Genomic DNA, 26,064 nt, shown 5'->3' on the forward strand with positions numbered 1-26,064 from the left:
AAAAATTAGCTGAGTGTGGTGGTGCATGCTTGTAGTCCCGGCTACTCATGAGGCTGAGGCAGGAGAATCATTTGAACCCAGGAGGCGGAGTTTGCAGTGAGCCAAGATCATGCCACTGCACTCCGGCCTAGCGACAGAGCGAGACTTAGTCTCAAATAAATAAATAAACAGTGCCAGGCACATAAGAAGCCATTGCCCATTCATTCAGTGTGTTATTAGGTATGAGAGTATACTATGTACCCTGCCCTCAAACTGCTCACAGCCTGTCAGACAGAGACACAGACTTAAAACAAAAATCAGTGTTTTTCTTTTTTCATTTGTGCGTGTGTGAGACAGAGTTCTGTCGCCCAGGCTGGAGTTCAATGGCAAGGTGTCAACTCACTGCAACCTCCACCTCCTAGGTTCAAGTGATTCTCCTGCCTCAGCCTCCCGAGTAGCTGGGATTATAGGTGCGTGCCACTACACCCAACTAATTTTTGTATTTTTAGTAGAGACAGGTTTTCACCATGTTAGACAGGCTGGTCTCGAACTCCTGACCTCATGATCTACCCTCCTCAGCCTCTAAAGTGCTGGTATCACAGGGGTGAGCCACTGCACCTGGCCCATCAGTGTTTTTCAGAATGTGGTTCATGGACCATCTGCAGTACTAGTTAAAATGCAGATTCCCAGGCTTCATCTAACTTACTCACTGAGAACCCTTTTGTGGTGGAGCCCAGGAACCTTCCTTTTAACAGAATCCCAGAGTGTTTCCAACGCACCTGAAAGAGTGAGAGGCAGTGATGGGGCCATAGTGGGAGCACAGAGGAGAAGAGGACAGCAGGTTCTTCCTGTCAGAGGGGACAAGGTCGTAGACTTTGGGAGGCCTAATTGTTGTTTGTTGTTGTTTTTGAGACAGAGTCTTGCTATGTTGCCCAGGTTGGGGTGCAATGGCATGATCTTGACTCACTGCAACCTCTGCCTCCCGGGTTCAAGCCATTCTCCCTGCCTCAGCCTCCCAAGTAGCTGGAATTACAGGCATGCACCACCACACCTGGATAATTTTTACAATTTTAGTAGAGATGGGATTTCACCATGTTGGCCTGGCTGGTCTCGCACTCCTGACCTCAGGTGATCTTCCCACCTTTGCCTCCCAAAGTGCTTGGGAGACCTGATTAGATGTCGCCTTGATCATTTCAGCCTGCATAGCTTTTCCAGAATCACCTCCTAAAAATGCAAGGCCTTCCAAGAAACAGAATTATTTAAATTCTGATACTTTGGGAGTCTGAGGCAGGCAGATCACCTGAGGTTACTGCACCCCATGGCACTGTTTTAAACACTTCAAGTGAATTATCTCATTTAATTCTCCCAGCAATCCTGTAAGGTAGATAGAATGATTATTCTCATTTTATTTTATTTTATTTTATTTATTTATTTTGAGATGGAGTTTCCCTCTTGTTGCCCAGGCTGGAGTGCAATGGCACGATCTCAGCTCACCACAACCTCCACCTCCCAGGTTCAATTGATTCTCCTGCCTCAGCCTCACGAGTAGCTGGGATTCTAGGCATGTGCCACCATGCCTGGCTAATTTTGTATTTTTAGTAGAGACGGGGTTTCTCCATGTTGGTCAGGCTGGTCTCGAACTCCCGACCTCAGGTGATCCACCCACCTCGGCCTCCAGAAGTGTTAGGATTACAGGCATGAGCCACCGTGCCTGGCGATTATCCCATTTTATAGATGAAGAAACTGAGGCTCAGAGAAGTTAGGCAATTTTCCTGTGAGTGGCAGAGAAGGGATTATGAATGAGCAAATGAAAGAATGAGTAAGGTCAGGAATTGGAGACCAGCCTGGCCAACATGGTAAAACCCTATCTCCACTAAAAATACAAAAATTAGCCGGGTGTGGCCGGGCTTGGTGGCTCATGCCTGTAATCCCAGCACTTTGGGAGGCCGAGGTGAGTGGATCACCTGAGGTCAGGAGTTTGAGACCAGCCTGGCCAACATGGAGAAACCCTGTCTCTACTAAAAATTTTTAAATTATCCAGGCATTGTGGTGGTCACTTGTAATCCCAGCTACTCGGGAGGCCGAGGCAAAAGAATTGCTTAAACCCAGGAGTCGGAGTTTGCAGTAAGCCAAGATTGCCCCATTGCACCCCAGCCTGGGCAACAGAACGGGACTACATCTTAAAAAAAAAAATTGCTGGGTGTGGTGATACACACCTGTAATCCCAGCTACTTGGGAGGCTGAGGCAGGAGAATCTCTTGAACCCAAGAGACAGAGGTTGCAGTGAGAGCCAAGATCATATCACTGCACTCCAGCCTTGGCGACAGAGTGAGACTCTGTCTCAAAAAAGGAAAAAAGAAACAATTATTTATATGTTAAAGGCCCAGGATGGTGGCTCATGCCTGTAATCCCAGCACTTTAGGAGGCCAAGGTGGGAGGATTGCTTGAGCCCAGGAGTTTAAGAGCAGCCTGGGCAACATAATGAGACCCTGTCCCTACAAAAAAATTTAAAAAGTAGCCAGGCATGGTGTGCACACCTGTGGTCTCACTACTCAGGCAGCTGAGGTAGGAGGATCACTTGAGGCTGGGAGGTCGAAGCTGCTGTGAGCTGTGATTATGCCACTGTACTCCAGCCTGGGCGACAGAGCAAGACCCTGTCTTAGAAAAAAAAGTTAGGGGACTGCGGGTGGGGTTTTAAGAAAAGAAAGAAAAAAAAAGTTTAAAAAGTTAAGGCTTGAAGTTTCTCTCTTTCCTGGTGTCAGCCAAACTGAGACCACCAGGGGTTTACAGTTCCCGCGCAGAAGGAATACAATCCTTCTGGAAGCAATACAAACAGTGTAGCATGGAGCAAGGATCTTTTACCGTCATGAACATCTGAGTCCCAGGGAAGGACCCTGAAAAGACAGAGATGCCTCGGCCCCAACCCTGGAGAGTTGGATTTTGTAGTTCTAGAGTGAGGCCCAGGAATCTGTATCTTTTGGTAGGTGCCTTTGGTGATTTTTTTTTTTTTTTTTTAAAATAAAATCTTGGCCGGGCACGGTGGCTCAAGCCTATAATCCCAGCACTTTGGGAGGCCGAGGAGGGTGGATCATGAGGTCAAGAGATCAAGACCATCCTGGCCAACATGGTGAAACCCCATCTCTACTAAAAATACAAAAAGTTAACTGGGTGTGGTGGCAGGCTCCTGTAATCTCTGCTACTTGGGAGGCTGAGGCAGGAGAATTGCTTGAACCAGGAGGCGGAGGTTGCAGTGAGCTGAGATCACGCCACTGCACTCCAGCCTGGCACCTGGTGACAGAGCGAGACTCTGTCTCAAAAAAAAAAGGCAAAATCTTGTTCTGTCACCCAGGCTGGAGTGCTGTGGCACTATCTGGGCTCACTGCAACTCCTGTCTCCTGGGTTCAAGCAGTTCTTCTGCCTCAGCCTTCCAACTAGCAGGGATTACAGTTACCTGCCACCACACCCAGCTAATTTTTTGTATTTTTAGTAGAGACAGGGTGTCATCATGTTGGCCAGGCTGGTCTCGAACTCCTGACCTCGTGATCCACCCGCCTCAGCCTCCCAGAGTGCTGGGATAAAAGATGTGAGTCACCACACCTGGCCACCTTTGCTGATTTTAATGCCCTCTGGAATCTGAGAGCTCAGACCTTGGTGTCCTATACCTGAGGCCCAGTTCTGACCCTGCTGCCCACCGGCCACATGACTTTAGGCAAATTGCTTCATCTCGCCAAGCTTCAGTTTCCTAGTCTGCAAAGTGGAGGCAGTAACAATTCCTACCTCATAGGGTTGTCCTGAGGGTTCAGTGTGGTGTTCCATGAAAGACAAGGCTTATCTTTTGGGTTTTTGTTTCTGTTGTTTTTTTTAAATGGGGTCTCTGTCACCCAGGCTGGAGTGCAGTGGTGCAATCATAGCTCACTGCAACCTTGACATCCTGGGCTCAAGCAATCCTCCCACCTCAGCCTCCAGAGTAGCTGGGACTATAGGCACACGCCACCATGCTTGGCCAATTTTTGTATTTTCAGACGAGATGGGGTTTTGCCATGTTGGACAGGCCCATCTCAATCTTGAACTCCTGGCCTCAAGTGATCTGCCTGCCTCAACCTCCCAAAGTGCTGGGATTACAGGTGTGAGTCATTGCGCCCATCAGGCAAGGCTTATCTTTACTAAGTGACTGACATATTATCAATATGAACAAATATTAATTCTTCATATTATTGCAATCATCTTGATTTTTGAGGTTTTTCCTTTAATATGAAGATGAATCCTGGCTGGGCACAGTGGTTCGTGACTGTAATCCCAGCACTTTAGGAGGCTGAGGCGGGCAGATCACCTGGGGTCGGGTGTTCAAGACCAGCGTGACCAACATGGAAAAACCCCATCTCTACTAAAAAATACAAAATTAGCTGGGCATGGTAGCACATGCCTGCAATCCCAGCTCTTTAGGAGGCTGAGGCGGGCAGATCACCTGAGGTCGGGAGTTTAAGACCAGCCTGACCAACATAGAAAAACCCCCGTCTCAGAAAAAGAAGAAAGAAAAAGAAAAACCTCGTCTCTACTAAAAATACAAAATTAGCTGGGCGTGGTGGTGCATGCCTGTAATCCCAGCTACTAGGGAGGCTGAGGCAGGAGGATCGCTTGAACCCCGGAGGCAGAGGTTGCGGTGAGCTGAGATCATGCCATTGCACTCCAGCCTGGGCAACAAGAGCGAAAATAATAAAATTATGTCTGTCTAAAATAATAAAATGGGCCCGGCGCGGTGGCTCACGCCTGTAATCCCAGCACTTTGGGAGGCCGAGGCGGGTGGATCACGAGGTCAAGAGATCAAGACCATCCTGGTCAACATGGTGAAACCCCGTCTCTACTAAAAATACAAAACATTAGCTGGGCATGGTGGCGCGTGCCTGTAATCCCAGCTACTCAGGAGGTTGAGGCGGGAGAATTGCCTGAACCCAGGAGGCGGAGGTTGCGGTGAGCCGAGATCGCGCCATTGCACTCCAGCCTGGGTAGCAAGAGTGAAACTCCGTCTCAAAAAAAATAAAAATAAAAATAAAATAAAATAAAGGTGAATCCCAATATGTAAAATTGAAATTTTTCTCTTCCTCTGCTAGAGTTCGTACTCAGCACTTTTTCCTCAACTTTTTTGGTCTCCCTGTTTAATGAATTCCACCTGCATGGACAACAGGCAACATATACGAGAATGGTTTTTGGGCCAGTTTTTGGTCAACGTGAGTCACTTAGTAAAGATAAGTTGTTTTTAGAGTCATTTAGCAAGATGGAAAATTAGGTTTTACTTGGATTTCCAAAGCTGCTATTCCTTAAGGACCTATAACACCTCATACCATCCCAGGTTCAAAGCTGCCTGCTGTGGTCATCATTCCTATCTCTGCCACCACTACTACGAAGACACCCCTAACGCCTCAGCAGCCTGGGGGCTGAGGGCATGTATTTCTCAGGTCCTCGAGCCCAGGCTCGTGTTATCAGGAGGATGTCAGGTCCCTTCACTGATCTTGCCTTCCTTGCTGTCCACCCCTGACCCCCAGTAAACTTCATTGTTGGTTCAGGAAGGGGAAGTCATGTCATGATCACAGCCTGCTCCATCTCCCCCCACCCCAGGGCTTCTTTCGCCGCACAATCCAGAAGAACCTCCATCCCACCTATTCCTGCAAATATGACAGCTGCTGTGTCATTGACAAGATCACCCGCAATCAGTGCCAGCTGTGCCGCTTCAAGAAGTGCATCGCCGTGGGCATGGCCATGGACTGTAAGGAGCCCGGGTGGGGTGAATAGAGCCTGGTGGCCTGGGGTGGGGATGAGTTCCCGGAGGGCAGCTCCCTTCCAGGGTACCTCAGGGCCCACAGGGCAGAGTGGCAGTCCAGTCCAGGTCAGGCTGAGGGCAGAATGTTTAAGTGTCTTGGTCCCTGCTGCCGTCTTTCCTGCAGAAAAGGAAACAGTATCCCTGTGTGGGCTGCAGTGCCTACCTGCCTTATAACACTCGAGGGCCTCAGAGAGGAACTCATTTGGTAGGAGGAGCTCCTGGGCACCCACCCTAGCAAGTTGTTCTTGACTCTCAGGGAAGGCATCCTACTTCTAGATGAGACAGGGCATCTTCCATCAGCTGGGGATTTGGTGGCAGGATCTTGTGGTAACCACCATCACCATAACCCGTTAGACCAGAACATGGTATTCATCTGGATCAGCCCAAACTGCTGTTGACATGGTCCTGGGGATTAATCATGATTCAGGTTGTGCCACCCAACTGCTAGGTGATTTGGGAAGTCACTTAGCCTCGATGGCCCTCAGTTTTCCCAACCTGTACTCTAGGAAGAGTAGATTCCGGGAGCATGATGGAGAGGGTATGGAGGGTGCCATGCGTAGGACCGTGTGCCTCTCTGTTCACAGTGGTTCTAGATGACTCGAAGCGGGTGGCCAAGCGTAAGCTGATTGAGCAGAACCGGGAGCGGCGGCGGAAGGAGGAGATGATCCGATCACTGCAGCAGCGACCAGAGCCCACTCCTGAAGAGTGGGATCTCATCCACATTGCCACAGAGGCCCATCGCAGCACCAATGCCCAGGGCAGCCATTGGAAGCAGAAGCGGAAATTCCTGGTAAGGAGAAAGGGGGCATGTGGAGCGCAGCAGCCAGGTGGCAGGGAGAGGAGAGTGAGCTCAGAGTCTTGCCGTCTCCAGGAAGTCTTGGTGTAATCCAACTCAAAATTCATCCTCTTCACACCTTTGCTGTCCAAATTTTATACACTTGTGTTTGTGTCCTTGCTGTCTGGACCCTGCCTGCTCCATCCAATTGGGAGCTCCATGAGGACAGGGCCTTACCTTCCTCATCGAATTTCCAGGGAGCAGGGGTGACCTCTCTTCTTTTTTCTGCCCGTAATGACTGGGAGGAAAGGGTAAGGATACAGTCATGTCATAGTATTTTTGAGCACCTGCTGGGTGCCAGGTATTTCGTTAGGCCCTGGTAAAGTTAGTTGCTAAGTAAATGATTAGTTCGGGACCAGATGCAGTGGCTTATGGCTGTAATCCCAGCAATTTGTGAGACCAAGGTGGGAGGATCGCTTGAGTCCAGGAGTTGGAGACCAGTCTGGGCAACATGCGGAGAAGCCACCTCTACAAATAATTTTTTTTTCTCGATACAGAATCTCACTCTCTATCGCCCAGGCTAGAGTGCAGTGGCATGATCTCGGCTCACTGTAACCTCCCCTCCCGGGTTCAAGCAGTTCTCCCACCTGTCTCCCAAGTAGCTGGGATCGCAGGCGTCCGCCACCATGCCTGGCTAATTTTTATATTTTTAGTAGAGACGGGGTTTCACCATGTTGGCCAAGGTGGTCTTGAACTCCTGACCTCAAGTGATCCACCCACCTCAGCCTCCCAAAGTGCTGGGATTACAGGTGTGAGCCACCATGCTCAGCCTCTATGAATAATTTTAAAATTAGCTGGGTGTGGCGGTGCATGCCTGTAGTCCCAGCTACTCAGGAGGCTGAGGCAGGAGGATCCCCTAAGCACGGAAGGTCGAGGCTGCAGTAAGCCATAATCATACCACTGCACTCCAGCCCAGACGACAGAGCAATATCCTGTCTCAAAAAGAAATGGTCAGTTTGGCAGGAGATGGACAGTTGGCTTTGTATGATGAAGGAAGGCAGAAACCCGGCTCCTGGCACCTGGTGGAGCATGCCAGGGGTGGCACAGTGCACTGTTAAGGGCACGGGCTCTGATTCCAAGCAATGTGACAGTCAGGAGTCAGACTGCCTGAGTTCAAACCCTGGTCCTACCACCTGCTAGTCATAGGACTTTCGCCTTATTATTTAGCTGCCCCATGCCCCAGTTTCCACATCTGTGAAATGGTGATTATCATAATTATTCCTTTTAGGATTACGGTCAGGATGAAATGAGATAAGACATGTAAAACATGCGGCCTGATGCCTGATCACATATTAAGTATTCAGTCATTATAGCTGCTACTACTGTTATTGCCATTAGTATTATCAGCTGACTTGGAGCTCTGGCTCCGCTCAAGGTGAAGGAAAAAGCTTTGGGGCTGGGACTCAGGCACTGGCGGCCCTTCTTCCCCAAGCTGCCTTGGAGCTCCCCCTGGTGGGCAGGGAGCCTCAGTGAGCAGCTGAAAGGGGGCTGTGGCCCCAGCTGACCCCCGTCTTTCTCTTTAGCCTGAGGACATTGGCCAGTCACCCATCGTCTCCATGCCGGATGGAGACAAGGTGGACCTGGAAGCCTTCAGCGAGTTTACCAAGATCATCACCCCGGCCATCACCCGTGTGGTGGACTTTGCCAAAAAACTGCCCATGTTCTCCGAGGTGAGTGGCAGAAGGGAGGAGAGACAGCGTGTGCTGGAGGGAAACATGCTCCCACGGTCACCAGTACAGGCTCATCTGACGTTCTCTGGACAAGGAGCAATTCCTGTACATCAACACATACCCAGCACACAGGCACACATACAGATACATACACAGACACACACACACACCTAGCATACAGATACATACACGGACACACACACACACACACCTAGAATACAGATACATACACGGACACACACACACACCTAGCATACAGATACATACACAGACACACACACACACATAGATACATACACGCAGCACACAGACACACACAACATAGACACACACACACCTAGCACACAAATACATACACAGACATACACGGATACACACACCTAGCACAGACACATGCACAAACACATACACACATAGACACACACCCAGCACACAGGCACACACACAGATACACACTTAGCACACAGACACACACACAGATGCATACACAGACACACACACACACATATACACACATAGCACACAAGCACACACACAGACACACACACACACACCTGGCACACAGACATACCCAGCACACAGTCATACACACAGATACATACACCCAGCACACAGACACATACACACACCCCCAGCACACAGACACAGACACACATGGACACACACACACACAGCACATAGGCACACAGCACATAGGCACACACACAGATGCATACACAGACACACCTAGCACACAGACACACACACAACTAGCACATAGACACACAGATACATACACAGCCACACACACACACACACACAGACACAGACACATTCACACCCAGCACACAGGCACACATGTGGAGACACACACCTAGCACACAGACACATACACAAATACATACACAGACACACACCCTCCCAGCACACACATACACATAACACACACAGAGACACACACCAAGGTCTAGCTGCTCTAAGAAACCAGCTGGCTGCAAGTGCTCCTCTCGGCGGCCCCTCATCCCTCAAATCTATGCGGCCGCCCAGCTCCAGGCAGTCTGAAAGTTCTCGTTTTCCAGAGCACTAGTGCTGGAAACAGGCTGCCCTACCAGCCATGTGACCTGGGACAAGTTACCTCCATCCCCTACGCCTCAGTGTTCCCATCTGGTGTGGGCTGGGCATGATGATGGGCGCTAACTCACAGGCATAATTTATTTATTTTTCTTTTTTGAAATGGAATCTTGTTCTGTTGCCCAGGCTGGAGTGCAATGATGCCATCTTGGCTCACTGCAACCTCCACCTCCTGGGTTCAGGTGATTCTCCTGCCCCAGCCTCCTGAGTAGCTGTGACTACAGGTGTATGCTACCACACCCAGCTAATTTTGTATTTTTAGTAGAGACAGGGTTTCACCATGTGTGTTAGCCAGGCTAGTCTCAAACTCCTGACCTCAAGGGATTTGCCTGCCTCAGCCTTCCAATATGCTGGGATTACAAATGTGAGCCACTGTACCCGGCCTCACACGTATAATTGTGAGGCTTAAATGAAATAAGGCATGCACGTGGCCCAACACAGGGTCAGCCGTTCAGAGTCCATGCTATTGGCTGAGGCCGACGGGGGCCTCACCAGCCTCACAGTTCCTGGAGGACACTCCATGGAGACTCAGGGACGCGGGGAGGGGTGTGCTGAGTGCTCCTATGGCCCTGCTGCTCCACAGCTGCCTTGCGAAGACCAGATCATCCTCCTGAAGGGGTGCTGCATGGAGATCATGTCCCTGCGGGCAGCTGTCCGCTACGACCCTGAGAGCGACACCCTGACGCTGAGTGGGGAGATGGCCGTCAAGCGGGAGCAGCTCAAGAATGGCGGCCTGGGCGTAGTCTCCGACGCCATCTTTGAACTGGGCAAGTCACTCTCTGCCTTTAACCTGGATGACACGGAAGTGGCTCTGCTGCAGGCTGTGCTGCTAATGTCAACAGGTACCTGCTGATTGGCCGGGAGGGCTCAGAAGCTTCCAGGGGTCCCAGAGATGGGCTGGAGCCCCGCCTGGTACTCAACTCCCTCCTGAATCTTCTTCCAGGCTACATCTCTGTCACCCAAACCATCCCCTGTCCCCTATCCCTTGCTCTGTCACCCACTCCTCACTCGTTCCCCAGGCCGGTCTCTTGCCTTCCCATCCCTGCTCTGTGCCTTTTCCTGTCTTTGCCTCCATCCTTCTTTCTGCCTCTGCCCTCTGTCACTCACATTCCCCTTGGTTCCACACTCCCCGCTTTGTTCTCAGCCACCTTCCATCCCCAAACCCATCTCGAGTCCCCTCCCTACCCCCTCCACACCCCACCTCTCTGACCACCAACCCCAGATACATACACATATAGATACAGCCCCAGGCCCTCTGTTACCCCTTCTCCCCACCCCCCCCACCCCTCTCCACTCCCCAGCCTCCTCCGCCCTGTGCTTTTCCTGCCCACGTCCCCTCGGGAGCTTCTCCCCTAACCTCCCCCAGCCACTCTGCCTCTGTCTCCCCTCTGGTCCTTTCTTCCCGCCCCTCCACACCTCGCCCTCCCCATCTCCAGCCCTCGGCCGGCCCGTCGCCCCTCATGCCCCTCTTTCCCCACAGACCGCTCGGGCCTGCTGTGTGTGGACAAGATCGAGAAGAGTCAGGAGGCGTACCTGCTGGCGTTCGAGCACTACGTCAACCACCGCAAACACAACATTCCGCACTTCTGGCCCAAGCTGCTGATGAAGGTGACTGACCTCCGCATGATTGGGGCCTGCCACGCCAGCCGCTTCCTTCACATGAAAGTCGAGTGCCCCACCGAACTCTTCCCCCCACTCTTCCTCGAGGTCTTTGAGGATCAGGAAGTCTAAAGCCTCAGGCGGCCAGAGGGTGTGCGGAGCTGGTGGGGAGGAGCCTGGAGAGAAGGGGCAGAGCTGGGGGCTGAGGGAGACCCCCCACACCCCTTCTCTCCTTCCTCTCGTCCTTGGATAGATTCAGCTCCCACACACACACCCGCACTGCCCGGGTCCCTCCTCAGACCTCCAGCCCTGGGACGGGGCAAACAAATGAACTTGCTATGGAAAGGACAGTGTGGGAGGCTGGGGACCGCATCCTGCAGTTCCCAGGACCCCGTCCTCTCAGAAGGTAGGGGAAGGGCAGGGGGGCTGAGAGGGGACAAGCCATCTTGACCGTAGGGGAAGGAGGAAGTGGGCTGGGGGAAAGATGCCCTCAACTCACCCCCTACACACACACACAAGAGCGAGCCCCCACCCAGTTCCTTGGCCTAGGTCTCCCCTCCAGGCTGAGGGCCTCCCTACTTCCCCAGGTGCCTGGGTACAAAGAACGGCTTGGCTTGGCTCCTCCCCCGGAGGTTAAAATTTATAGTTATTCTAACTGCACTTTGAAAACCAAGCAAGGGGAAAAGACAAATGAAGAAAAACTAGACAGAGAGAAAAATACAAAAAAGAGAGAGCGAGCGATAGAGAGAGATGATATTAAGTTATTAACTGAGGCTGACCAGAGGGGAGGGACCCCCCCCCCTTACCACCCCATGCACTTTGAGAGCTGCCCCTCCTCCCCCCACATCAGACAGAAATACCCCCACACCAGAGCCCCAAGGGTAGGGCTGCCGATCAGAGCTGTGAGTTAACACAACAGGGTCCTGGCCACCCCCTTGCCGAGCCCCGCCCTCTGTGCCCCTTTGGCACCCCCCCAACCCTAGTACATCCTCTGCTTTCTGCCACTCGTGCCCGCTGAGTTCCATCTACCTCTCACGCTGGATGCCAGCTGGCCCCTCACCAGCCTGCCCTGCCGCCCACACAGCTCCCCTTTAAGTGCCCAGCCCTAGGGGCCTCTCCCTGTCCACCCCCTCCTTCTACACCTTGGCACCCACCCAGGAAAAACTGTGGCTCCAGCTCCTACCCTCCTCATATCCTGCAGTATTAGCCAGAAACCGGATGCTGCTGCATTGGTGGGGGAGGGGTGGGGGGGCAGGGGGCTGTGCGTGAGCGTCTCCCAGAGCTTCCCCCCTTAGGCACTCTGTTTCCCTGTTTCCCATGTCTTCTGGGCTCTCTCTAACCTCTGCCCTCCCCCCCTCCCCCCCCCCCCCCCGCTCCTACTCACTGCACTAACTCTGGGCGGGCAGGCACCCGAATGGGGGTGTTTAGATAAGTGACACTTAGGGCCACAGGGGAGGGGGTGGTTGGTGCTCCTTTTTCTTTCAAGCTCTTTTGGCCAGCTGCCCCTCTGCCCTGGGACCTGTTCCCCTCTTCTTTTCTCTAATTCAGGGACTTTGGCTTGAGCCCCTCCCACCCTCCTGGTGAGGGTGCTCTGTTGGTCTGCACTTGGGTGAGCTCCCCTTCTCCCCCTCCCTGTGGCTGCTGCCCACTCCTCAGGGGAGGGAGGGAGAGAGGAGGTGGTCCTCCCATGGGAGCAGGAGGTGGGGTGGGACAGAGCAGACCAGAGGGTGCTGGGCTCAGGGCTGCATGTCGGCAGGGATGGATGGGTGGACATAGATGCCCCCGGAAGCCATGGGGATTGGGGCAGGGGGTGGGGGGAGGGGTGCCAGGGCTTCCTGCACTTTGCACTATTGGGGCAAAAATGTCTTAAGCAGTGGGGAATCTGCCACCCCACCCTGACTCTCAGCCTGCCACAGCCCCCTACACACACACCCACATACATACATACACTCATCCATGTGCACACACGCACATGGGAAGGCAATGCTATGCTGTCTGCCAGGGCACTGTCCTTCCCCCATCATTCAGGTGTTCCAAAAGGGGTGGAGGGCCTGGAGGAGCACTCGCTGTCACCTGTGCATGTGCCTGTCCCACCCTGCTGGGGCCTGGACTGCCCTGCTGTCTTTGTCTCTATCCTCTCTCTCTCTCTCTCTCTCTCCTGGAGTGCTGATTCCTGTATTACTCCAGTCCCATGGGTAGGCTCTCTTGTACCTTCCTCCCACGCCTGGGGGCCCAGTGGAATTCCTGACCTGTCTGCTGTCTTCCCCATCCCTCCATCCCCACCCCAACCCCTCCATCCCCATTCTCAGCCATGGACACGGCGGAGAAAAGGCCTTGAAGAGCCTTGGCCTCTTACAGGCACTTGGGACTCCCCCACCCTCCCCAATCATATGAGCTGTGATTCCCTCCTCCCCAGACCCCTCCCCTCCCCCTCGATGATGTGGGGTGTATGCGTGCGTTCCTCTGCGTGAATGTGTGAGTGAGTACATGTGGTAGGGGAGGAGCCAGGGCGACTCAGGAGTGCTACGCACCTGCTCTAGAGAGGCAGCTGTCCCAGTCCCTGCTGTGGAAGTAGGGGACAGGGCCCTCTCCTGGGGGCCATTGGTGCTAATGAGGGGGATGGCCTTGACGTGGGTGCTCAGCATGCCTCCCCCAGTACTGGCCCGGGCACTAGGGCAGGCAGGGTGGAGCAGCAGGTGTAGTATCGGTGGGAGGACGGGTTGCTGGGAATAGGACGAGGGGGCCAGGCCAGGACAAGGGGGTGCCAGAGCCATGACCACTACCCTGCCCCCACCACCTGCCTCTCCATCTCAGTATTGCCCCTCCCATCACTCATAACACACATACCTCATCCAGCCTCCTCCCTGCTCAGACTTGGGGAGGGTGGGGGAGGAGCCCCTACCCCTTCTCCTGGTGGCGGGTCTGCAGGGCTGGGAGAGGGCAGGGCGTGTGACAGAGACACCGTCCATAAGGAGGACAGTAACTCCTGCCCTGGAAACTCCTGGGCGGGGGGAGGGGGGCACTGCCCAGAGGCGCTACTGAATGTATGAGAAGCTGGTGCTGGGCTGGAGGGAGGGGGGCTGTGGCCAGAAACAGGGAAGGAGGTAGGTCTCTTCCCCAGGGAGGGGTGGGACCGGTAGGGGTGACTTGAGGGGCTCCTACTCCCGCCCCATGTTGACAATCAGTATGTCTGTTATGTGCGATTTTTCACCCCGTTGTGTTTTGGGTCAGGATTTTAAAGAAAGATATTTTTATGGTAATTGTTGCTCGTCTATTTTACTATATATTTATGTAATAAATATATGATGAAAATAACCCCCTTGGGCACCCCCCTTAGACTTGTGTGCTGTTTCCCTATATCCTCCCATCTGCTGGCAGAGTACCCACCCCACAAACTGACCAGATGGAGAGGTGGCCCCCCCAGCCTTGGCAGTATTTCCACCCCACCCCCCAAACGAGCACACACCACAGAAGCCAGCTCAGCTGTGAACTATTGGATTTGAGACAGGAACAGAACAAATCAGGGGGCCAGGGGAGGGCTGTGGGGGAGAGAGAGTGGTTTAAATAGGGGAGGAGGGGAAGTTCGGTGATGGGGGAGGGAGGCAGGTATTTACAAGAAGGCTCAGGGGGCCAGAGGCTCGTCTTGGAATATTTTATAACAATATAAATAAGATTCTGGTTTGCTTTTCCTTTTCGTCTCGTAAAGGAGAGAGAAGTGCAGAGTTCGATTCTGTACAAGGGGGCAGCGGCAGAAGGCCGGCCGGGCGGGTCACTGGGCGTCCACCCGGAAGGACAGCAGCTTCTCGGAATGCATGTTGTTCAGGGTCCGCAGGTCCGGCAGCTTGAGCAGCAGCTTGGTGAAGCGGGAAGTCTCCAAGGGCCGGTTCTTCAGCACCAGAGCCCGAAGAGCCCGCAGCAGCGTCTCCTGGAGCTGCTCCACCGAAGCGGAATTCTCCATGCCCGAGCGGTCTGTGGGGAAGACGACAGCAGTGAGGCGGACTCCCCGAGCTCCTCTGACGAGGAACCGGAGGTCTGTGAGGACCTGGCAGGCAATGCAGCCTCTCCCTGAAGCCCCCGAGAGGGCCGATGGGGAAGGAGAAGGAGAGCCATACCTTTTCCTAGGCCTCTGCCCCAAGAGCAGGAGAGGCCCGAATGCTGGGAGCGTGGGCTCAGCAGGGCTGGTCACCTCCCATCCCGTAAGACCACCTTCCCTTCCTGAACAGGCCGAACATGGCCCAGCTCCCTTGCTTTTTGCTCTGTAGTTCCCTCTGCCTGGGATGCCCTTCCCCCTTTCTCTGCCTGGCAACATCTTACTTGTCCTTTGAGGCCCCACTCAAGTGTCACCTCCTTCCCCAGCTCCCCCAGGCAGAAATAGTTGTCTGTGCTTCCTTGGTTCATGCTTCTACTGTGACACTTATCTCACTGTTTTATAATTAGTTGGGCATGAGTCTGTTTCCCAAGCTAGACTGTGTCTGAATCATGTCTGTATCCCCAGTGCCCGGTGCAGGGCCTGGCATAGAGTAGGTACTCCATAAAAGGTGTGTTGAATTGAACTGCGTCTGCCTCCTCCCCGGGTCAGGTGAGAGCTTGACCTACCTGCAGAGACAAGCACCACCGCGGTGAAGAGGCCCAGCTCCTCCTCGGTAAGCGCCAGGGAGTTGAGCTTCTCGCTGAAGTCGAACATGGCATTGAGCAGGTCTCCCATGCCCATGGCACCGAGCTCCTGCAGGCTGTAGGTGGTGCGGCTTAGGAACATCACTGTCTGGTCCTTCACGTTGAACAATGATGCAAAGCGCACCATCAGCACCTGGGGGGGTGGGGGCAGGAACAGTCATCCTGGGTGGAGTGGGAGGAGCACTGGCCAAATCGCCCCTGTAGTTTGCCAGAGGGTTTAGTGGTGCTGCCTTCCATTTCTCAGTAGAGTGGGGCTTGTTTCTGAATGGGCAATGAGGGAGCCCAGGTGGAAGGATGGCTTTGGGATCTAATCAGCCTGAATCTGAGTGTCAACTTTGTCACTACCTGTGACCTTGGGCAAGGCATTCACCAATGTTAATCTGCTTTTGTCTAGAATGGGTGCTTCAGTGTAATGGGTTGTGATTAAATTCCAGCTGAGATGACAGAAGTCCCAGCCATCCAGAGGCAGCAGCAGCAGCTCAGCCTCTTCCACCAATCAGAGGCTATAAGGACAAAGAAACTGGGTTCCAAAACCTTTCAGAGGTCCAGCCCACCCCAGACACCAAGGCTTTCTGCTGGATCCTTCCCAAGGTCAAAAGCAGGAAGTGCTTTTTGGCCAGGCACAGTGGCTCACGCCTGTAATCCCAGCACTTTGGGAGGGCGGAGTGGGTGGATCACGAGGTCAGAAGTTCAAGTCCGGCCTGGCCAACATGGTGAAACCCTGTCTCTACTAAAAAGACAAAAATTAGCCAGGCACGGTGGCGGGCACCTGTAATCCCAGCTCCTCGGAAGGCTGAGGCAGGAGAATCACTTGAACCCAGGAGGTGGAAGTTGCAGTGAGTGGAGATTGCACTATTGCACTCAGCCTGGGTGACAAGAGCCAAACTCTGTCTCAAAACAAACAAACAAAAGCAGGAAGCATAAACGGTCACTCACCTCGAAGGTGCCAGCCTTAAGCAGAGTGACTTGGTCGTGCTGAGAAAGGTCACGGAAGCCGGGGATGTGCTTGGCAAACTCTACCACCTCCCGTACAGCAGGCGTGAAGCTCATGGAGAAATCCTCCCAGATCTCCTGTACCGTTCGCCCACTGCGTCCATGTGGGTACATGTTCATGGGACATGCCTGGGGAGGAAGGGATTGAGGGAAGGGAGTGTCAGCCAGGCTGGGTCAGATGGACTCCCCAAGCCGAGCTGGACTCCAGATTCTGCCTGGGCTAGGGGCTGTGGCCCTGGAGGATACGTCTTTCAGATAAAGTAGCAATCAGGTGCCAGGTAGAGATCAGGGGTTCCCAGGCAGAGCCCATGCAACACAAGACATTCTCCTCTGGGAAGAGGAAATCCCCACACTCAGTCTCCAGAAACACCCAGCTGCCCTCTGCTAAGACCGTTCTGCCAGGTCCTCCCGACCTTCTTAATGCACCCACCCGCCCCCATGCTCTTACCAGAAGAACATTCTTGGAGTTGCCCTGCCGGGGATTGTTGGCAGGTGCCTTGCCTTCTGGAGCTGCATACACGTGGGTGGGGCATAGACGGTGCCCGTTGCTGTTGGACTGGTGGCAGCTGTGGTGTGCAGGGCCAGGAGGCCAGGTGGGAGGGTAGGAGGAAGGGGCCTGGCGTAGACCATTTAGGGCTTCATTATGACGCTGGGCGGCCAAGGTGTTATTGTCATTGGGGGCAGGTGGGCAGCCTTGACTTTCCCAGCGATGTGGGGTGGTGGCTGGAGAGCTACCTGATGCATGGTTGGCATTGAAGTTGCCAGGAGAGCTGCCCAGCTTGTCGTGGGCATAGGTGAAGATCTCTCGATGGGCCCGGGCCACCTGGGATATTACATCCTCCACTGTGGGCTCAGGGCTAGGGGATCTGGGAGGCGTCAGCTGTTGTGGGAACTGAGAGAAGCCCACCAGGGGTGAAGGGACCGGAGCGGGGGATGGTGAGGGGCCCATGGGGCCTGCGGTGGGGTGCTGGGTGGGTGAAGTTTCCAGCGGGCACTGGCTGCTCAACTGGTTGTTGGCCAGGTTCATTGCACTCTGCATCTCAGCAAGCATCCGCTGCTTCTCTCGTTTGGGGATGCGCCCAAAACGCACAGCTGCGACAGGATAACAGTGTCAGGAAGTTCTCAACCACACTCACGTGTTTATCTTCCTTCCTTTCTCCTGAAAGGGCAAGGCCCTGAAGGCTTGGGGTTTCACATCAAAACTAAAACAAGGCCACACCCAACAAGGGGGTTTCCCAAGGAGGGATTGCTGGTAGGACGTGACCCGAGGGACCAATGGGATAGAAGTTTTTGTTGACCCAAGCAGATAAAGGATGGACATTCCCCGTGCAAATCCAATTCATAGTATGATGTGTCTCCATTTGGGACTTTTTAAAAGGGAGGGATTAATTCAGAAACTTTGGGCGGAAGGAAGCGGGAGGATGTGGAGTGCTGCCTCACCGTCTCGAGACATGCCCACGGAGAGACACTTCTTGAAGCGACACTGCTGGCAACGGTTGCGATTGATGCGGACGATGGAGCAATTCTCATTCTTCAGACACCTCTTGTACTGGATGTTCTGCTGGATGCTCCGACGGAAAAAGCCCTGGAGGGCAGGGGCCGTTAGTGACCACCTCCATCATGGCTGCACCTCTGTGTCCAGGGGGAGGCGGCCACCTGCCCCTGCCCTTACCCCCAGCCCGCCTCACCTTGCAGCCCTCACAGGCATGCACACCGTAGTGGAAGCCCGAGGCAACATCCCCACACACTTTACACAGTAGCACCATGCCATTCAGCTCTGTGGAAGAGACAGGCAGCAGGTGAGCAGGAGAGGCCAGGCTGAGCGGCCAGAGGTGTGGAGGCTTTCTGGGTGGGAGATCCCAAGAGGGAAAAGCTAAGGAGGAACTCCAGTGTCGAGGGGCACTGGAGTGACTAGACTGGGCTGAAGAGGGGCTGCTGCTACTCTAGGAGAAATCCCTGAAGTCGGAGTAGGCCCTGGTGAGACCTGCGTCACGGGAAAACCCATTCCCAATCTACCCAGGCCTGCTTCCCTTCCGAGTCAGCTGGAAAGGTACTCACTGGTGATGCTGCTGGTGCTCTTGCTGGGGGACACTCGGCTGCTGTCCTCCATGGCCACCTGTAGACTCCCTGGGGGGCTCCCATTATAGAAGGAGGAGGAGGAGGAGGAGGAGGAGGAAGATGAGGAAGAAGGGGAGCCCTCATCACTCAGGCTGGGTGGAATGCTCCCAAAGGAGCGAGCTGGGTCCTGGGTGAGGGAACCAGTGGGAGACGGTGGGAAGTAGGTGGCGCAGCCTTGGGTCAGGGGCTGGAAGCTGCCATTGGAGTTGTCACTATAGAGGGATTCAGGGCTGGTTCGGCTTGGGGAGGAGCCACTGGAGCCGATGTAGCTGATGACGCCACCTGGAGGGAGAACAAAAGGAAAGGGGGTGTCAGCTGCCATGTCTCCGGACCTAGGGTGCCACTGAGCTCATCCCCACCCGTCTCCCCAAAACTGCTGGCCACTCAGTTTACCACGTGGAGCCCCTAATCTTGAAGTTAGTAAGCAATTCCCCAACACACAGTAGACACAGCATGGCCAAACAACACCCATGACCCTTTGCGGGACACGTGCAGCTCCTGCTTTGAGTGTGAGGCTTGATCCCTGTGGCATCTCCCATATGTGCCCAACTTCCCTATATGCCTTCCTTGGGAATATCAACTGCAGATAATGACTCAGTTGTCAGTGGAAGATCGGGGTATGGGATGAGCAGCTGAGCACCATTCACAGTGCCCAGTCCTCCAAAAACAAAAACAAAAACCCAGCTGCTGATTTTAACACTAAGATCATTCCAGGGATGAGACCATGGACCATGGAGGGATATCTAGTCAACAGTAAAGAGAGTGGAGGTCTTACAAAAGAAAGACGGTCACATTCCCCTTAGTCTGGAAGATATATTCTCTGAAGGAACTGAAGGGAAGGAATCTGCCCAGCCTGGTTCCCCTGGCCTCTAAGAGAGTGAGTCACAGTGGACTCTATCTCTGTGTCCAGAAGGGACTTAGCGGTGCAAGTTCCAGGAGGTGGAAGTACAAGTTGTCCAGCCTAGGGCTCTAAAATTCCCCCTTCAGATCTCACCCTGGTAACAACGACTTTGGCTCTCTAGCCACTCAGGGACTTTGACCCTCTGGTTACATTGCCAACCAGGTGGCTGTGCTCCCGTGGTATTAGCAGGAGAAAAAGGTGACCTGCCTGCCACACCTCTGCCAAGCACCTAGATTGGCCTGCCACAGGCGGGGTGGGAGAAGGGAGGATTCCAGGACACGTGTGAGCTGACACACGCCATGCCACTGTGTCTGCAGAGGCACATGTCTTGCTCACCCACTGACACACACTAAACTGGGCAGGGTGGCCCTAAAATAGCTCAAGGTTGGTCAGGGTGAACCCAGCTCCTTGGAAAATAGTTGCACAACACATCAGCTCCCACAGTTTCAGGGCTGAGGTGGGGGATGGAATCATTAGTTGGTGGTAAATGAAGTTGACCTAGTTCACCCATCCCCCAAAAAGGAGTGAGACCTTCATGCAGAGGCTTCCAAAGTGGAAGTGAGGGGCACTCAAAAGAGTCTAGGTCTAGACCCATCACTATCAACTTGTTTCGTGACCTAGAGGACATCAAACTCCCCTCTTTGGGTCTCAGTTTTCCTTTTTGTGAGACAAGAAAGGACAGTATCATTTCAGCTATGATTGTGGGGTGCAGCTGCTTTGGGGAGCCCTTAGTAGGCACACTGCCGCTTTTTTTGGTGGAGGTCGGGGGAAGACAGTGCTCGCAGAACTAATGAAAGAGAAGCTTGGGGAACAGAGAATTTGCAATGTGGGGAAGCTGAGTCTAAATGCAGTACAGTGAAGTAGGTGCAAATAGAGTGAAGAGGAAAGGAATGAGGGTGCTTGGGGTGAGGTCTCCTTAGGGAGTGTAGCAGAAGGCCATGAAAGGTCAGGGATGGCTCCATGTTACTCTGTTTTGGTCATGGTGGGGAGCGGGCCGGGCAGGCGAACCGGAAAAGGAGGCAGGCGGGGGCGGTGAGTCAGCCCAGCTTCACCCAGATCTCGGCGGGGCGGGGCAGGGCGGGAGCTGGGCCCTCAGCCGGCCTCACGTCCCCGCTCCACGTGTGCCTCTCGCACGTGGCTCCCCAACGAGGAACCCCGGAACTCAAGGCCCCGCCCTCCCTGCTTCCCGTCAATCGAAAGCAGTAGCCCCGCCTCCTCCCCGCCCCTCGCTGGCGACCCGGTCTTGGGCAGGACCCCGAAAGCTAGCAGGGCCGGGACAACTAGGGGAGGAGAGAAGGGAACACGCGTTGCCGGGGCGACCGGGGGGGCGGAGCTCATTATGTAACCAGGCCGGGAGGCAACGACCAATGGGATGGCGGCCACGGCTTCTGCTGAATGAAAACAAACGCAGCACGTGGGCCCGGCTCTAGAGCCATGTGAGCCCTCCCGGCGGCCGGGGCCCTGTAGGTGCCCTCCCTCGGGCTGGGCACCACGCTTCGGACTCCTCAAGTGTCGCTCCCTCCTGTCACTGAGGATTCCCCAGTGAGATACGACCGATTCCCCTAGCCCCTCCTTCCTTGAGCCCCGATCGCGCCACTGCTTCTCAGATTCCCTCGCACCTGCAGGAACTAGAGGAAGGGGAAGACAAGAGGGAAGGGGGTCCGTTTTCTGAGGCCAGGCATACCACAGCTGCAGGTAGTGGACAGATGGAGCCATTTCGGGGCACTGTCCCAAAGCTCCCAGTCTCCCTAAAGTCTTCGCTTCACCATCGTACCCCTTCTCCATTTCCTCCCGCCACGGGATTCGAGGCTCAAGGGAGCGTTGGGACTCTGAGGGGTGGTGATGGGACGTTTCTGGGAGTATTCCCAGCCCGAACAACCCGCTCTGGAAATCCCACACTAAAGACCCGTAGCATGTTAGCAAATCTCTGGGCCGAGGGAGTCCCCGGTCCCTCACAAAGTTCCTCTTGTTATAAGGCGTAGATGTAGATGGGGAGACAGTAACAGAGAAAGGAAGGTGGATAGTAAAGGAATCTCAGTACCTGTGTTGTTGTTGGAGTCCAGGGTCGTCATGTCTTCACCGGCTGAGAGCAGTCATTCACACTGGACCTTGAGTCAAACTAGAGGTTGCGATCACTGCTGTTGCCCGCTGGGCACTGGCTAAGGGCGGAGAGCCGACCCCGGGACTCAAGATCAGGATCCGAAGCACCCTGCAGCAAGGTCTTGGGATGGCCGGACTGCAGCCCTGCAGAAGGGTTGGACGTTGAGGCAACGGAGTTCTGCTTTGCATGGGAAGAGCAGAGAGAGTGTGTAGAGGGAATCAGCCTGCAGTAGTTCTGGCTAGAAGGTAGCAAGGAGGGTCAGGTCTCTGCAGTGTACGGGGTGCCTCTGCCTGGCGGCTCCGCAGCGCTGCGGGGTAGCGAATCTGGAGCTCCCGGTGCAAAAGTCCCAGAGGGAGAGAGGTTGCAACCAGGAAGTAAGTAGGTGATGGGGAGAAACGGGGCACCGATTCGCAAAGAGGCGAGACGTGTGCCCTGCTACGTTCCCTCAGCAGTAATATTTCACTCTGCCAATCTCAGCCGCCTTTTGCCCGAGCCTTTCCCTGGGACAGAGGGCTCTGCGCAGGCGCCAGCAGCCCAGGGTTCCCGGGCCGCACGCGGCACTGGAGCAGGTACCATGTGATCCTAGGGAGCGCCTCGTGCCCCAGTGACACACTTTTCCAACAGCCGGCACGTTGAGCTCCGTGCGCCTGCGCAGCGACAAGACTGTCGGGATTTGTAGTCCACTGACAAGGTGGGCGGACTGCATGCTTTCCCCTTTCTGCCTTGCACAGCGTTTGCCGGGACCTGGGAGGAGCTGAGACTGGGGTAGGGTGGGGTGCGCTGAAGAGTCAGGGTGGCGTGTTTAGAAAGCCTGTATGGCAGGGGCATGTGAATTTCTGGGGAGGAACTGGCAAGCTTGGCTGCTCTCTGGGAGATCAAAGCAAAGAGGCCCTTTCTGCAAACCTTGCAAACGTGAGGGCTTCACGTGATTGCGGGACTGACCTCGTCCTGAGGTTACTGGTGACTGGGGAGAGAGAAGCCGGGGAGGGGGATTTTCCTGGAGCCAGGAGTTTAGGCTGCTGTCTGCTTCGTGACAAAGTCCAGAGAAGGAAAGGAAATGTGACCCTCTTTCCCTTCTATTCCCCTTAGAGAGAACACCTCTAGGGGAAGGAGTTGCCACAGAGGTAGGGATGTCTGTATGGATTCCCTGTTTGCTTGTATGACACCACTCCACCCACTCCAGTTGACTTTGGGGTGAGTCATTTCCCTTTGTTTGGGAAATAAAAAAGGGCAACTTAATAGTGAAAGTGCTTTGAGGTCCTAAAGTAATGGGAAAGAGATAAGGTAGGGGCAGGGGGCAGAGTGACACCCTCGCCCCTCGGTGCTGGAGGGTAGAATTTGAATTCCACGGAAGCGTACTATTCAGAGGAGAACATGAGGATCATCTTAAGCCTCCCTCTTTTTACAAGTGGGAAACATGAGACTTAGGAGAAGTGACTGGCCCAAAGTCAGAAGTCCCTTGCTAGTTTCATCTGCCCACCCTAAATAGGGAGGTGGGTAGATAAATAAGTGAAACACTGAACAGGGGTTAGAAACAACCAGTATTGCCGGGCATGGTGGCTCACGCCTGTAATCCCAGCACTGTGGGAGGTTTAGGCGGGTGGATCACCTAAGGTCAAGAGATCCAGGCCAGCCTGATCAACATGATGAACTCCCATCTCTACTAAAAATACAAAAAATTAGCCAGACGTGGTGTAGGGTGCCTGTAATCCCAGCTACTGGGGAGGTCGAGGCAGGAGAATCACTAGAACTCAGGAGATGAAGGTTGCAGTGAGCCAAGATCGTGCCATTGCACTCCAGCCTGGGGCACAGAGTGAGACTCCATCTCAAAAAAAAAAAAAAGAAAAGAAACAGCCAGCATTTCCCTTCAGAGCAGCAACTGTCCCATGAGTAATAACAGATCTCAAGTAGAGGATGTCTATCATGTTAGAGGGCTTGGGGCTTGGGGGATGGGGGGGATGGAAGCTTCTTCAAGCAGCCAAGGGAGAGGGAGCCTGAGCCACCTGCTGCTCCTGCTAATTCCTTCCCAGTTCCAGTGCTTCTAGGGAGGGTTTTCTTCAAATAGGAAGCCCTTCTCCACAAGCAGATCCTGCGATGGTACTGATGGATGACTGGGAAACATGAAATCCACCAAAAAGGTAGAGAAAAAGGATATGGGATGCCAGGCATGGTGACTTACACCTGTAATCCCAGCATTTTACAAGGCTGAGGTGGGCAGATCACCTGAGGTTAGGAGTTCGAGACCAGCCTGGCCAACATGATGAAACCCCCCTCTCTACTAAAAATACAAAAAAAATTAGTTGGGTGTGGTGGTGCGCGCCTGTAGTCCCAGCTACTCAGGAAGCTGAGGCAGGAGAATCGCTTGAACCTGGGAGGGAGAAGTTGCAGTGAGTCAAGATCGCTGCCACTGCACTCCAGCCTGGGCAACAGAGTGAGACTCCATTTCAAAAAAAAAAATTGGTCAGGTGTGGTGGTTCACGCCTGTAATCCCAGCACTTTGGGAGGCCAAGGCAGGCAGATCACCTGAGGGTGGGACCAGACTGACCAACATGGAGAAATCCCATCTCTACTAAAAATACAAAATTACCTGGGCTTGGTGGCACACGCCTGTAATCCTAGCTACTCAGGAGGCTGAGGCAGAAGAATCACTTGAATCGAGGAGGGAGGGATTATAGTGAGCCGAGATTGCGCCAATGCACTCCAGCCTGGGCAACAAGGGCAAAACTCTGTCTCAAAAAAAAAAAAAAAAGAAGAATATGAGCACAGGAGTAAACTGGGTAGTGAGGACAATGAGGTTGACTACAGGAGCTTGACCACTCAGCCGCTGACTCCCTGTAGAAGATGAGCTTCCTAGAACAGGCTAGGCTTTAGCTTTATTCCCCTGTGCCCAAGAAAAGCGGGAGAGAGAGGGCAGTGGGCTCTTCTCTGGCCCTTTGGCTGGGAGTTAGGAAGCTGCAGCAGAGCGTAAGAGGGACTGGGAGGGGCTAAAACAAACAAGGAAAGAGGCTTTTCAGGAAAACTTAGTTTCAGCTTCCACCCCCTCTCCCTCAGCCCTCTGGGCTCCGGAGGGAAAGCAAAGAGGTGAGTTGCCATGTCCTGCTCTTGCCTGCTCTCTGTGACCTTAACTCCATCAAAGCCAGGGCCAGAGCCCAGGCGTCCGTCAGGGCTGGACTCAAAATCAGGACCCCTGGCATGCATCTAGCTCCCCACAGACCAGCACCACCACTGGCACCTCCCTTCACTTGCCCTGGGTCGTCCTCGAGGCGCGCAGCTCTGTTTGCTGCTGTGGTGGTCCTGCCTACCCCTTGTGTACTTGCTGGGTGTTTGTTCCTCTAGGAGGTGGGGCTGGGTCAAGACTCCTTCCCCGCTGCAACCAGTGAGAAGGAAGAGGGAGAGGAGGTAGAGAGAGCTGAAATTCAGTCAGCCGGACCCTACTCTTGGCAAAAAGCTGGGTTGTTCTGCAGTCTGTGTGTGGTATGAAGGCAGAGGCTGGGAGGCAGAGGGCACAGGAGAGGGGTTACCGGACTCCCCCCGTTCCTTCCTTCCTCTGCACTTCTTTTTTTGTTTTTTGAGATGGAGTTTTGCTCTTGTTGCCCAGGCTGGAGTGCCTCTGCACTTTTTATAGGACCCCTCCTTTTCTCTCTGACAAAGAAGTAATTCGGAGGTCTTTCTTCTCAGCTGGTGAGAGGGGTACAGAATGAAAAGGCAGGTTCCCCCTTGGCTCCAGAAGCTTCTAGTCAATCTGTGTACCCTGCTCCTTTCTCTGTCAGCAGCTGCTGGGAGAAAGGCAGAAACTATCAGACCCAAAGCCACCAAGAAGAATCTTGGCTTCTCTTTGACCTCAACCTCGACCTTAAGACAACAGGTGCATCTCAACACAACCTTTCTCCCCTCCCCCTCCAGCTGGACCTTGCTGTTCACTTCATTTATTTATTTATTTGACAGAATCTTGCTTTGTTGCCCAGGCTGGAGTGCAGTGGCGCGATCTCGGCTCACTGCAACCTCCGCCTTCTGGGTTCAAGCCATTCTCCTGTCTCAGCCTCCCAAATTGCTGGGATTACAGGTGCATGCCACAACTCCTGGCCATTTTTTTTTGTATTTTTAGTGGAGATGGGGTTTCACCATATTGATCGGGTTGGTCTTGAACTCCTGACTGCAAGTGATCCACCCACCTCAGCCTCCCAAAGTGCTGGGGTTACAGGCATGAGCCACCACACCCAGCCTGCTGTTCACTTCACACACACACACACACACAATTTCTCCTATGGT

At 53.9% G+C, this 26,064-nt stretch overlaps 2 protein-coding genes across 2 annotated transcripts in view; one reads left to right on the forward strand and one right to left on the reverse strand.

The window, feature by feature from the left end:
• The window catches only part of THRA (thyroid hormone receptor alpha), a 31,003-nt gene extending 16,659 nt beyond the window's left edge, over nucleotides 1–14,344 (forward strand). Inside the window, exons 5-9 of the mRNA XM_017497118.2 lie at nucleotides 5,593–5,740; nucleotides 6,379–6,584; nucleotides 8,153–8,299; nucleotides 9,993–10,251; nucleotides 10,890–14,344. Of these exons, the coding sequence (XP_017352607.1) occupies nucleotides 5,593–5,740; nucleotides 6,379–6,584; nucleotides 8,153–8,299; nucleotides 9,993–10,251; nucleotides 10,890–11,140 (1,011 nt within the window). The 3' untranslated portion in view covers nucleotides 11,141–14,344. The remainder of the gene's footprint in view (nucleotides 1–5,592; nucleotides 5,741–6,378; nucleotides 6,585–8,152; nucleotides 8,300–9,992; nucleotides 10,252–10,889) is intronic.
• A 143-nt stretch (nucleotides 14,345–14,487) lies between these two features.
• Nucleotides 14,488–22,396, reverse strand: NR1D1 (nuclear receptor subfamily 1 group D member 1). The gene is made up of 8 exons (XM_017497117.2): nucleotides 21,736–22,396; nucleotides 18,734–19,075; nucleotides 18,364–18,452; nucleotides 18,116–18,260; nucleotides 17,124–17,767; nucleotides 16,619–16,804; nucleotides 15,605–15,815; nucleotides 14,488–14,977 (listed from the first exon to the last, which is right to left on the reverse strand). The coding sequence occupies exons 1-8, from the start codon at nucleotides 21,764–21,766 to the stop codon at nucleotides 14,778–14,780; spliced, it is 1,848 nt and encodes a 615-aa protein (XP_017352606.1). The 5' UTR covers nucleotides 21,767–22,396; the 3' UTR covers nucleotides 14,488–14,777.
• Nucleotides 22,397–26,064: the final 3,668 nt, after the last annotated feature.

The sequence above is a fragment of the Cebus imitator genome, unplaced genomic scaffold (assembly GCF_001604975.1).
Source record: "Cebus imitator isolate Cc_AM_T3 unplaced genomic scaffold, Cebus_imitator-1.0 Scaffold228, whole genome shotgun sequence".
In the NCBI taxonomy this organism is placed as follows: Eukaryota; Metazoa; Chordata; class Mammalia; order Primates; family Cebidae; genus Cebus; species Cebus imitator.

Bases quoted from the DNA above. Each gene is read 5' to 3' on its own strand.
- NR1D1 (XM_017497117.2), bottom strand. From the start codon at position 21,766: ATGACGACCCTGGACTCCAACAACAACACAG. The intron at 17,768-18,115 runs GTGAGGCAGCAC...ATCCTGTCGCAG, and splicing joins CGTGGGCATGTCTCGAGACG to CTGTGCGTTTTGGGCGCATC. The intron at 16,805-17,123 runs GTAAGAGCATGG...CTTCCTCCCCAG, and splicing joins ACTCCAAGAATGTTCTTCTG to GCATGTCCCATGAACATGTA.